Consider the following 14,082-nt stretch of genomic DNA (forward strand, 5'->3'; position numbering starts at 1 on the left):
TACAAAGAAAAATTAAACAAGACATAAATGGACACCGGAAAGAAGAGAAAACCTAAGTGGAACCTATATATAAAATAAGATGCTTGACCTCATTAATAATCAGAAAGGTTAACTAAAAGTTTCAGTGAGACATATTTTACACTCACATGAATGGCAAATGTTAAAAGTTTGCCAATATCAAATACTGATGAGACTGTGGAATAAGGAACTTTCACATATTACTAGAGTATAAATTGGTAAAAATCATTTCGGCAAACAGCTTGGAATTACCTACTAAAATTAAACAAGAAAATGCTCTACAAATTGCCTTATGTAAACTAGATATACACATGTATACTAGAAGTCATGTACAATAATGTGCTATCAGAGCAAAAATTGGAAATAATCTGAATAACTATCAGCACAAGAATGGACAAAGATTGTAATCTATTCCTATAGCAAGAGGCTACATGGCAGTGAATATGAATAAATCATCGGCATAAACCTTAACATGAGTGAATCAATAATACAAAACATACCATACCCAAAAAGTCTCTCACACAGAAACATACATAGTATGATTCTCTTTAGAAGATCCTAAAGCAGACAAAATAAATATTTCATATATTTAGGGATAGCTACAAAGATTGTATTACAGTAAAGGAAATCAAGGGAATTATTCACCCAAAAATCAAGATTGTGGTCCCTCTTAAAGAGAAGAATGGAATGAAATGGGAAAGAAATGCGTAGAGCTTCTATGGAGTTTGTATACTTCCCTGTTTCTTATGCTGTGCAGTGGGCAATTCATTTCATTTGACTGTTTTTCTCTAAATTATACATATATTTGATATATTCTTTGGAATACATATATTTCACAATAAATACTTCTAAACTAAAAGAAACAGAACAGTAACTCATTAACAGAAGCAATTAAAAACATATATACACATATACCCATATACATAAAATCCAGAAATAATTGGAACAATTATGCAGAGGAAAGCTTAAGTAACTTCTCTAATATTTTATAATTGAGAATGATTCAAGCTCAGCTGACATAAAAGTAATATGTGGCATACAAAAAAAAATTATGATAGAAACTGAGTAAAAGTACTTGGCACATAGGACAAACAGTTAAAATCCATCGTAAATATATATCTTCTCCAAACCAACAGTTAAAAAAAAAAAAAAGAACAGAAAAATAAACAAGCCCCCCAAAAATATAAATGACAAAAACACAAGAAAAAATGCCCCTATTTTGCTAGTAATCCAAAAGCAGAAATATTAAACACTGAGGGTTTTATCAGTGTTTTATAAAAATACTAACCCAGTATTTGTCAAAGGTTTAAAAGAGAAGGTGGTGGGGGAGGTCCTCAAACTGCAGATCATGATAGTTAAACAGCAAATCTTTGGAATTTGGCAATATGTATTAGAAAGCTTAGAAATGTATGTAGCCACCAGTTATGGTGGTGTACACCAGTAATCCCAGCAGCTCAGGAGGCTCTCAAGTTCAAAGCCAGACTCAACAAAAGTGAGGTGCTAAAAGCAACTCAGCAAAATAAAATACAAAATAGGTTTGGGGATGTGGCTCAGTGGTTAGTGCCCCTGAGTTCAATCCCGTACCAAAAAAAAAATATGTAGCCTTTCCAGTAACTATACCTCTGATAAATCATGGCAAAACATTTAATCATTTAAAATTTAAGGATCACAGTAATCTTTCTAACATTGAAATTTAAATTTGAAAATAACTAAAAATAGGATAGGTAAATTATTATACATCCACACAAGGGAATACTATGCATCAGTAAAAATAATACCATAGAAATTTTGTTTTCATTACTTCAAATATTAGCCAAGGAATAATCAGTGCCAGAAACTGATTTTAAGGCCTGGAAATATAATAGTTTTTAAGAAAAGGTCCCTGACTTCAAGAAGTTTATAAATGCAATTCAGATAAGTTGAGGAAGTGATTAAAACAATGAATAAAATCATTACAAAAGTAAAATACCTGCACAATGAACAAATGTGGCAATCATATAGGAATGAGGAAAAAATATAACTGAAAAGAGATAAAGTCTTTTAATGCACTAGAAAACATAAAGAAATATTACATGCTTTAATAGGAGCATCCACCTTTCATTATATTATTTATACCTAAATATCTGAAATAGCTCATTATTATATGCCAAGTGGACACACAGCATAGTGGATAAAAGAATAGACTCCAGAACTTGAGTGCTTGAATTATTTGATCTTTCTCACTTTGGTTTCTACATCTATAAGTTAGGAATAAAACAGCATCTACCTCACAGAATGATTTAGAGGACTGAATGAGCTTAATATATGTCAGATGTTCACATAGGAACTGCTTGTTTTTAAGCTTTATATTAGCAATATTTATTATTTCTACAAGAACACAAGAAACTTTTGACCATAAACAAAGTAGGTTTCTCTTCAAAAAGAAAAAGCTAGTAGAGCCAAGGAAATATGTTACAATGTGGCTGTGAGCAATCCTTTAGCTGGGATAGGAAGGGAAAGTTTCCAAGGCAACATCTATCTAAACTTGAACCCTCAAAAGTCAGTCTTCTGAAGATTGAGGAAAGAACAACTAAATTTCAAAGGTTAAAATATAAAATTAAAGCTGGGCCTATAGCTCAGTGGTAGAGCACTTCCCTGGCATTTGCAAGGCCCTGTGTTTAATCCCCAACACTGCAAAAAAGAAGAACAAGAAGAATATAAAATTGAAATTGGAGTCACATAATGTGACTCCAATTGAAATTTTTATTTACAATAAAGTGAAACGTGCAGATAATGTCAAGTAAAACATCACAATGTATTTAAGATATACATACATTTCATTTATACATGTAAGTTTTTTAAATGATGAGATTTATAAGTTATGCTTTGAAATTATTTCTTCAAGCTGTGTTACCTTGGTTTTGGGTGTTGGTATGAGTAACTATTATGTGGTAACCTATTTTTTCTAACCTCTTCAGAAATGAGGCCAATGATATTGATTTAATCCCCCAAACATGCCAGTTAGTTTTGCTCTATTCTAATATTACAATGTGCCCTGGACATTATACCTTTAGTGGTAAGATCTAATACTGCCTTCAAACCATATAAAGACACAGTAATTACATCATTACACACACACCACAATTTATGTCGTTACACACTGAGCAACATGGGTTTTCTTACCTAGGTCCATTGCTATCTTTTCTCCTGGTTGAACAGTTGCCTTGTTCAGCTTTGGCTCGCTGATCTGTGAGCTCATTTGCACTCCTATCTACAATTTCTCCAGCATCCAGTGCTCTGTGTAGTCGATAGTTGACCATCTTCAGAACAATGAAAACAGCAGCTACCACAGGACAATAAACTGCTACTATAATCATGGAAGAAGGAAGGGCCTTTAAGAGAAAGGAAATGAAGATAAGCATTTTAGAATGTTTTACATTTTACTCAAAGAAATCTATATCTAAAATAATAAACACATATTTATGTACAAAACAATTAAGTTACTAGCTCTTAATTGCAAAGGTGGAAGTCCACAGTGCCTAATACAGAAGCCCTACATGTGGTTAGTGAGCACCTGAAATGTGGTTTAGTTTGAATTGACGTCCCATAAGAAAAAAAAAAAAAACAAACCAATGGATTTTAAAGACAGTATGAAAAAGAAATGTAAAATATCTCAATTCTTACACTGATCACATGTTGAAATAACAGCATACTGGGTTAAGCAAAACATTATTGAAATTAATTTTCAACTGTTTCTTGTCACTATTACTACTACACAACTTTCAATTACCTATGTGGTTCACATTACATTTCTGGCAAAATGCTTTAAATACAACTGGAGAGCTAAGGTATCCCATTATATGTGAGTAAGTCAGGGTTGTGATCCAAATACAATCTCTGTTTACATGCTCTGTTTTTTTATTCTTTTGTAGGATACAGTCTCTTTATGTTCCAGAAAACTGGAACGTAAACTGTCATGACAATGACCTTGGAACTCTGACTGTAAAATCAGGTAAGACATGGGAGATACACAATATCAAATTTATTCTAAAGTATTTAAATGCTTAAAATATTTTAAAAATGCCTGCCTGCCAAATTAAAAAATAAATAATTCAAAAAATAATCAAGCAGTAAATCAACTGAAATAAATCAGTCACGTATACTAGGTGTAGGGAGTGTAGACCTTCATATTTGAAGATTATGTGGAACCTGAATACCAGGATGGCAGGCTCAGAAACCACCCCACTCCACAGTCCTCAGAGTTGCTGCTGGCAGAAAGTATAAAACTAGGTTCAACATATCCCCACTTTCATGAGGAAAAAAATCATTCTGGATGTCTGTAGCTCCAGAACCCATATTTTTGTAAGAGTCAACCTGAGCCATCTGATAATGTGACTCCAAAATGGCTTGGAAAGGGAAAGCTCAAACTGCTCAAGATGATGAAATTGAAAAGTTGTTGATGAACCAGACAAATTTATAATACAGATAGGAAAAAGAAATTTTTCTAATAATTTAAGAAGAAAAGAGTGTCAAGTTGTAATTAGGATGAAAAAGAGATTAAATATCAGATTTAGAAAAATTAAGTACTTAGAAAATTTTGTCAGATGATTTAAGTACTTAAAAATAAATGCTCAGCCAGGTGTGGTGACACACACCTGTAATCCCAGCGACTAGGGAGGCTGAGGCAGGAGAATGGCAAAGTCAAAGCCAGCCTCAGCAAAAGCGAGGAGCTAAAAAGCAATTCAGTAAGCCCCTGTCTCTAAATAAAATACAAAATATGGCAGGGAATGTGGCTCAGTGGTTGAGTGCCCCTGAGTTCCATCCCCGGTACCCAATAAATAAATAAATGCTCAATTTATAGTTTCAATTTAAGTTAAAGGGATCTTAAGCTAGAAAAAAATAAATTTCTTAAAATGCTCATTCAAATGTGTTATAATTGAGTTTAAAATTCTTTAATTGTTTAATTTAAAACTTTAATAAATCAGTATAAAAATCAAAAGTGCCCTGAATAATCTTTTCTGGGCAAAATGGCCATCCTCAAACACACACACACACACACACACACTATGTGATACACACAAAAATATACACCACTTGTAGAATTCACAAAACTTCTCTTGTGATGTTGGTTTCCATCTAAAATGTTCTCATAAAACTAGAATTCTTGAAGATCCAGGAAACTGAGATCTACTGTTTGAATGACTTAGCCAAGATTACCCATCTTGATAATAAGGGAGGTTATATCCCTATTTCACTACCTGTTATATACCACATTGCTGATACCATTTTCAAGTGTAAAGTGCCAATGAAAAACAAGAGTTTCATCCTTATTTACCATCATTCATATTAAGGTAAAAACAACTGATTATATTATTAAGCAGATAGAAAGGAAATAAGCCCAACATTATTAATCAATGTTAGACAAACTCAATTAAAACATTAACAGTCCCTCCCAATGAGAAAAGATAAAACTGAGTATTTAACATTAAATAGTTAGTCTATAGTATATGCCTCTACACACACACACACACAAAAAAAAAGGCAAAGATTATGAACATTTAAAACAGATTTAAATAAACTCACTTCCTACTGTGAGACTGCTAAGAATATTGGATAACTGAGTGCAACAAACACTGAAATATAAGAATTTATCAATGAAGTAGAGTTCCTTTCTTAAAAACACTGCATAATGAAAAGACTATAAACAAAGTGATACTTTTTTCCCCAAATGTAATTTAAGTGACCATTACATACCAGGAACCAGTATCAAATGAATAACACATATTTTCTACTCAAATTACAAAAACTGCCCATTTAATTTACACTATGTAGTTTGAACGTAAAAGCCCTGCCAGTGGTAAATTCCAACATTTCTAGGTGTCAGAGGACAGTTGTACTCAAATAGCTTCACTCTTCCCTAAGTGTATAGACTCACAGGCTGCTTAAACCTCCTGTCTACTCCACCTGCATTACCACCTTAAGCTCTCAGCTGACTCTGAGACAGCTGACAACATTAGCATCACATCTTAAAAGATTATCAACCTTCCCTGTAATTACAATTCACTAATATTACAGGAAAATTGTAAGCAGTGTCTGCCTTTGCAGGATGTTTCATTGGTCCTCTAAAATCAAACACCAAAACCTAGAAACTAGCTAATTCACCTGTTCCTCAGTTTTATGGATTATATATACATTGACTTAATTTCTGTTCTATAACAAACGATACTTTAGAAAGTGTTACTAACATTTCCAAAAGAACACTTTTCATCTTCTTAGGTTATATGATTGTAAATGTTATCTTCAAATTAATGCTGATATAACTAAGCACATTAACAGTCCCTAGGTAATAAAAGCTAATATGTTTTATCATGAGATACAAGTCTATCTACAGGTATAAACCTGTACTGCTTGTACAGAGAGATTGGTTGTACTCCTTTCCTAGGATACTACCAGCAGTGGACAGTAGAGATGGAAAGCTGCAGAGTAGCTGGTATAATACTGATGGACAAACAAGGCATTCATTAAATAACTATAAAGGTCACAACCCTAGAAGCACAAGATAAAGATGCAGAATCATCCTGGGCTTCAGACAGTTTTCCTATATATCTTAATATGTAAACATATTATATATCTTAAGCATCAGAACATTACAGAACTTAAAAGGTAATAAAATTAAAGCAGACAAGCTAGATGTTTTCAAATTCTATTATGCCATAATTAGTTAGCTTCTTATTTTGAGACTCACTTATTGTGTAGCAATACTCAGCTATTCAAACCACTTCAGTCGGAAATCAGTGATCAATAACTTAAAAGAATAGCAGGCATATTATTTACAATTGAGACCAAGGCTGGGAAATTAAAGCAAAAATTTTTTTAAACAAATATCTTAAAATGTCATCATTAATGCAAGTCATCTTTTAAGCTTATTTGGGGGGTTTCCACTATTACAACTTCCTCATTATTTAAGGCATTGTTTATAAAACATTTTGGCATTACATACTAAGCAAGCAAGAAAATGTGAACTGGGGCTGGGGATGTGGCTCAAGTGGTAGCACTCTCGCCTAGCATGCATAAGCACTGGGTTCGATTCTCAGCACCACATAAAAACAAAATAAAGATTTTGTGTCCACCTAAAACTAAAAAATAAATATTAAAAAAAAGAAAATATGAACTATGTATTTTAGGTAAAAAGTTATCATATTTAAATTTTTTAAACTGGAAGATGAATTAAAGACTTTAATTTCAACAGCAAAACTAATAAAACTTTAAAAGAACGTCTTTATGACCTTTTCAGTAGATTTATTAAAAATGACTCTCAAAGAATATACTAGAAAAGGACTATGAATTAAAATTAAGAACTTCTGTTCATTGAGAGACACTGTGAGAAGACAAGCCTCAACTAGAAGACACATTAAAACAAGTATTATTATGTGTATGTGTGTATATTTATATACACACAATATATATACATACACAATATATATACACATATGCATGTCCATGTATGTGTATACATATAAAGAACTCTTACAAAAACAATAACAATGAAACTATTTATTAAGAACAAAAGACTTTACCTAGAAAAGGAACTATAAATGACCAATTAATACAACACATGAAGCCTGGCAATGTGGCTCAGTCACAGAGCGTCTACCTAGCATGCTCAAGGTACTAGACTGAATACCTAGTTCTACAAAGAAAAACAAAAGAACCCCCTCCCCCCCGCCACAGCACACACACACACAGCCAGATAGAATGGCTTATGCCCAGTTATTCGGGACACTGAGGTAGGATTGCAAGTTTGAGGCCAGCGAGATACTTTCTCAAAGTAAATAAATAAAAGGGCTGGGGATGAAATTTAGTGGTAGGGCATGCCTGGGTTCAAACCCCAGGACTGGAAGTAGGCAGGTAGGGGAACTAGGACCACAAACATAATAAAGGTGTTCAACTTCACCTAATCAGACAGCCCACATCAATATACCACACAATGCTCATTTCTATGAGCAAATATTAGGAAATCTGATAAAATTAAGTATAGAGAACCAGAACTGTTAAAATATAAATTGATAGATACAAAGTCCAAGGCACAACAATTCCTCCTGCAAGTATAAAATTCAGATATAAATGCAATACTAGGAAACTTACAAAATATGAAAGGAAACCTCAATTGAAAAATCAGAAAAATGGAAAGTGGAGACTGTTTTCCAACGGAACTTAATACATCAGTGAAAAACTACAGCTAACTGCAGCAACACAGATACACTGAATAAATACAACATATCCCAAAGATAAATTATGTTTCACTGTATTTTCTTGAGTTTTTAGATAATAGGTATTTCTTTACAATTAGGAAAAAAACTAAAATTTTAATAGTAATACAAAGGTTTTCATGAAAGAACATATTAGCTTTTATCTTTAATAAAGATCTATATTTACCTCAATGATAGGTTTAGTAATAGATTTGAGTTTCCCATCAACATAGTCTCTTACCTTCCTCCTTAATTGTAAGAAGCTCAAAAAAAAAAAAAAAAAAGAAAACTCTTAATTCCCAATTACACTGGTATAGTCAGAAGTATTTACATCAATCACATAACACTATATATTCAGGTCAAATATAAAGTCAAAAAGCCTTCTTATTGAAAACTGGGTTAGATCCTTTTAACAAAATCATTCATCCTAAAAGTTAGATGGATAGAAATGCTAATTAAAACCACAAATCAAAACCACACCCCATTTAATAAGATAGCTACTATTAAAAAAAACAAAGCAGTAGCAAGTATGTGGACAAATTGGTGGGACACTTGTGCACTGCTGGTGAGAACATAAAATGGTATGGTTCCTATAAAAACAGTACAACAGTTCCTCAAAAAGTTAAAAATAGTTACCACATGATCTAACAATGTCAATACTGCATATATATCAAAAAAAAAAACACAAAAAACAAAAGCATGATCCCTATATCTGCCCACTCATGTATTTAACAGCATTATTTACATTTGGGTAGAAGCAACCAAAATGTTCATCAATGGATGAATGAACAAATTGTATACTCATACAAGGGAATACTGTTTGGCCTTGAAAAATGAAAGAAATTTGTCATGTGCTACAACATGAATGAACTTGAAGATATTACACTAAGTGAAATAAGAAAGCCACAAAAAGACAACATACTTGATAAGTCCACTTATATGAAATATCTAAAGCAATCAAAGTCACAGAAACAAAGTAGAAGGTGGTTGCCAGGAGCTGGTAAGAGCAGGGGTAGTAAAGGGAAAAAAGGAGTTGTTTTTTAATGGGTATGGAGTTTCAATTTTGCAAGATGAAGAAATTCTGGTCATCTACTATGCAATAATGAACTATATTTAATACCACTGAATGGTAGAGTAGCCTCTCCTTATCCATGGGAGAGACATATTCCAAGGTCCCCCCGTGGATGGATGCCTCAAACTGTGAATGGTACCAAACCCTTTGTTTACTCTTATACATGCATGGACATATAAAACTTAATTTAAAATTAGACATAGCGTAGATTTAATGATAATTTATAGATTTCAGCAACCTCAGCATTTGACTTTTTTTCCTTTAATTCAAAAAGTCTCACCTTTTTTACTTAAAGGAAGCATTTTACAACAGCATGTTTGGTCTATCTTAAGTGCCAACACCACTACTCTGGAACTTTGGGCCCATTAAGTTAAAAAAATCAGGTTACTTGAACACACTGTAACATTGAACAAACTGCAATACTGTGGAACTAATGATAATTAAGAAGGCCACTAAGTGACGAAGGTATAGGTAGTGTACATGGATATGCTGGACATAGGGATGACACATGTCCTGGGCAAGAAAGCATGAACTCAGAATAGTCTATTTAAAACTTATTTCTGGAGCTTTCCATTTAATATTTTCAGATAGCAGCTGACCACAGGTAACTGAGACTGTTGAAAGTAAAATCAAAGACAGGGAGAGGGGAACTACTATACACTTAAAAATGGCTCAGATATTTTTTAAAAGACAAAATATTAATATAAAAAATTTAAGAGGAAATTTTTCTATGTGTTTTTCAACACAATTAAAAAAAAAAAAAAAGCTGAACAGATGAATAGTTTGTCTTTTCTCCAGTAAGGAAAGGAAATGAAATGCTGAAAAACAAACTGAATCATTTAGAACACAATTTAATTCTGACAATGTATCCCAACAAACAACTGGGATATTTTAATTCAGGAATGACAGGTTCCAGATATTCAAGATGCCAAATACATTCTGATGAGACCCTTGAAGAAGCCATTTGAAATCAAATACTTGGAATCACTAAAATGTTCAAACTAGAATTATCACAGTCATAAGATAACTTTATCTTTTATTTCATTTCAAGAAGTCAACTGAATGATTCCCCACTATGATTACCACTCTTCATGGTAGAAATAGACTTTTACCTGATGCTTGTTTCCTTGTACAGCCAAGTAAAAACATATGATCACTTTCTATGCTTTGTTTTGGATTCATAATTTTCCTTATTTCCACAGACTCAACATCTAGAAATATACTGTTGCCAAAAGACTAGTTCCTGGGGCTGGGATTGTGGCTCAGCGGTAGAGTGATCGCCTCACACTTGTGGGACCCTGGGTTCGATCCTCAGCACCACATAAAAATAAAATAAGTGAAATAAAGGTATTGTGTCCAACTACAACCCAAAAGTAAGTATTTTTTAAAAACTATTTTTTAAAAAAGACTATTTCCTCAACATACTTATAGGTATTCTCTATCCATTAAATTGATCTCAATGCACCTTTTACATTCTAGGTTACAAAGTGGTTTACCACTGAATCAAACAGTATCAACTAACATCTAATACTTATTATCATGTGCAATGCGTATTCTAAGAGCTTGATATGTAGTAACTTATTTAACCATCACAATCACCTAATGAAGTTGGTTCTATCATTTTCCCTATTGTAGAGATGAAGAAAATGAGACAAAGAGAGGTAAGTGAACTTAGTCTCAAAAAGAGATATTAAGTAGTAGTTTGGTTCCAGAGTCAGGAGTTAGCAAACTTTTTTGTTGTTGTTGACAGATAATAACTTCACATCTTTATGAGGTACAGTGTGGTGTTTTGATACATTTTTACACTGTGTATTTATCAAGATATTCAAGATTATCCATCATCTCAAACATTTATCATCTCTTTCTAATGAAAATATTCAAAATCCTCCCCTTTGTCTACTTTGGGTTAGATGAGGCACGCTGTAAACTAGAATCACCCTCTGTGTAATAAAACACTCCCACTTATTCCTCCTATATGCCTGTGACTTTGCACCCATCAGCAAACTTTTTTGATATAAGGCCCAACAACAAGCATTTCACAATTTGCTGATGATCCGTTGTAACTACTCAACTCTGCCACACAAAATATGTAAACAAATTAGTATGGTGTGTTCCAATAAAACTTTTTATAGACAACAAAATTTGAATTTTACATAAATTTCACATGCCACAAAATCCTTCTGATTTTTCTTTCAATCACTAAAAAAATGTAAAAACTATTCTTAGCTCATAGGTCAGATAAAAACTACATGGGACATAGTTTGTTCCCCTATGCCTTAAATGAAAAATTATTTTGTTCTCTAATAAAATATCATCACCAATCACTTCTCCCTCATATATGCCAAGTACAAACTTATAACCTGCCACAACACTAGTTTCATTCAACTGTGAAGCAAAGTAGCTCCAGCAAACACAGACCAATAATTGCTCCTCTGCAATCTATACCCATGAGCTGGGTGCATAAGTGTGTGCCTATAGTACCAGTAACTCAGGAGGCAGAGGCAGGATGATTCCAAGTTCAGACCAGCCTCTGCAACTTGAGACCCTGAGAGCTACTGGGTTCAATCCCCAGTGCGGGGGAGGCGGGGGATGCATAACCCTGAAATCAGGGCACATTCAACAGAGTCATTTTAATAACAAAATTCCAAAAATAGCTTATCTTGCTTTGTCTCCCAATAAAATAACTGGAATATTTTTAAGTAATTCTAAAGTTTTTAACAAAAGCATATAGTATACCTACTTTTTACTACATGAAGTTATAATTCTGTATACTGCCTCTGTTTTTTGATGTCTTCCTCTGTAATGAAAAAATTATCAATCTGCACTATTGATATTTTCTATAAGAATATCAACCAAGAATATTGGTTGATATTCTTATAGAAAATTGGTTCCATGGAAAGCACTAGAAAAAATTAAAATAACTTCAATGGGGTTGGGGATATAGCTCAGTTGGTAGAGGTACAGTGCTTGCCTCACATGCACAGGGCAAAAGGTTCAATCCCCAGCACCACAAAAAAAAAAACAAAAAACAAAGAAAAGAAAATCTTTGGGGCTGAGGCTGGGGCTCAGTGGTAGCGCACTTGCCTAGCTCTAAATAAGCTACACCAGAAACAATCACTGGCAAGTATGGAAGGAAAAATTGAACTTAAATTTGTCTTACAGGTCTGACTGCTCTGCCGCTCTCTTGTAGAAAAATAAGTAAAAAATAAGTATTAAATAACAAAAAAATAGGTGACAGATAAAAACAATAATTAGCAGAATTTAAAAACAGTATGCTTTATGACCTAGTCAAGGGAAAAAAAAAACTACACAGAGTAATTCCATCCTAAATTGTAGGCTCTATTCATCAATATCGGGACTATTCTAATGCTTTTTCAGAAGATGAAAACTGAACAGTTGGGCTGGGGCTGCAGCTCAGTGGCAAAGCATTTGCCTAGCATGCATGAGGTATTGGGTTCAATCCTTAGCACCACCTAAAATAGAACAAATAAAATAAAGGCATTCTGTCCATCTACAACTACAAAAAAAAATTTGGAAAAAAAAAAACTGAACAATTATAACAATAGGAAAGCTGCTTTCTTTCCAATGTCTACCCAAAATTCAGTCAGTCCTGTGGCTGTTTTCACTGGGTACAAATGACTAATGGGAAAAAGAACTGAGAATTTTTTGTTAACCTCTACAGAGAGAGCTAATTGGGGGTTAGGGGGACCCATCTCCACTTACTTATCCTGATGCAGAAATTCCTTTTGGTTTATTCACAAGAACAGTGAATGGAAAAGTTAATTCCTGCAATGTGTGGAATTCAGTTCAGTATACCACCTTTTGTTTCCGGTGAATGGGAAGAATACTGAAGACAAGAAAGGAATAAGGGCTTAGAAATCAAATATTGCCCACAAACAGAGAAAATGACTGTCTATGAAAAATGAGGGGAGAAATGTGGGGTTGTGGCTCAGCGGTATAGCACTCGCCTAGCACATGTGAGGTCCTGAGTTCGATCCTCAGCACCACATAAAAATAAATAAATAAAATAAAGGTATTGTGTCCAACTACAACTAAAAACTAAATATTAAAAAAAATGAGGGGTGAGATTAGATCTGAAAGAAAATAAATGTTTTAATAAGCCTTCCAGTTTTCACATATAAGTTGACTCTAAAGGACTCAGAAAAGGCCATTATGTCAACGGCCATGGCTCTAGGGACTTAGCTATCCTGTCTCCTTAGGGGGCTGATGTAAAGCCTTCTAGTTAGTTGTTTCCTTTCAGAGAGGAACAGGAGAGACATTTCTCTCAATGTTGAAATTCAGGCATAACTTCCCATAGAAAAAATTTAAAAATACAGTATTCTATAAACATTGTTACACAATAGGTCAAATTAATTTTGGAAGGCCAGCTAGAATACATTTTCCCCAAAGGTAACTGGTTTTACAAGTGAGCTATTGGAACTTGAACCTATCCATATTACTCCAATTTTGAATGTTATCTATAAACATTTTAATACAAACAGAAGCATGAACAATGCTTGATACTATCTTTTATGTGTGGTATTTGCATTTTATATTTGTCACCCCATAATGTACATTTGTATTTACATTTTCAGCTGTAGAATAATTTTATTTATAAGTCAAAATTTATGTCCTATCACTCAGCAAAAAGGGAGCAAAGTAATATAGTACATGCAACTCATCAAGTAACATATTAAGTTACTGTACTAGGCCATAGAGAAGGTGAAAATCAGTATCTTCAAAGAAAAATGTTATACAAAATAA

The 14,082-nt window shown here is 33.3% G+C and overlaps 1 protein-coding gene across 5 annotated transcripts in view; it reads right to left on the reverse strand.

The window, feature by feature from the left end:
* Window positions 1-14,082, reverse strand: part of Pcnx1 (pecanex 1) — a 154,478-nt gene that overhangs the window by 124,526 nt on the left and 15,870 nt on the right. For all 5 annotated transcript variants that reach the window (XM_046440992.2, XM_046440991.2, XM_046440989.2 and 2 more), the window contains exon 2: window positions 3,181-3,389. In XM_046440992.2, coding sequence (XP_046296948.1) covers window positions 3,181-3,389 — 209 coding nt within the window. The remainder of the gene's footprint in view (window positions 1-3,180; window positions 3,390-14,082) is intronic.

Source organism: Marmota monax, unplaced genomic scaffold, assembly GCF_021218885.2.
Source record: "Marmota monax isolate L192 unplaced genomic scaffold, Marmota_monax_Labrador192_F-V1.1 WCK01_AAM20220418_F8-fsc00017, whole genome shotgun sequence".
Taxonomy (NCBI): domain Eukaryota; kingdom Metazoa; phylum Chordata; class Mammalia; order Rodentia; family Sciuridae; genus Marmota; species Marmota monax.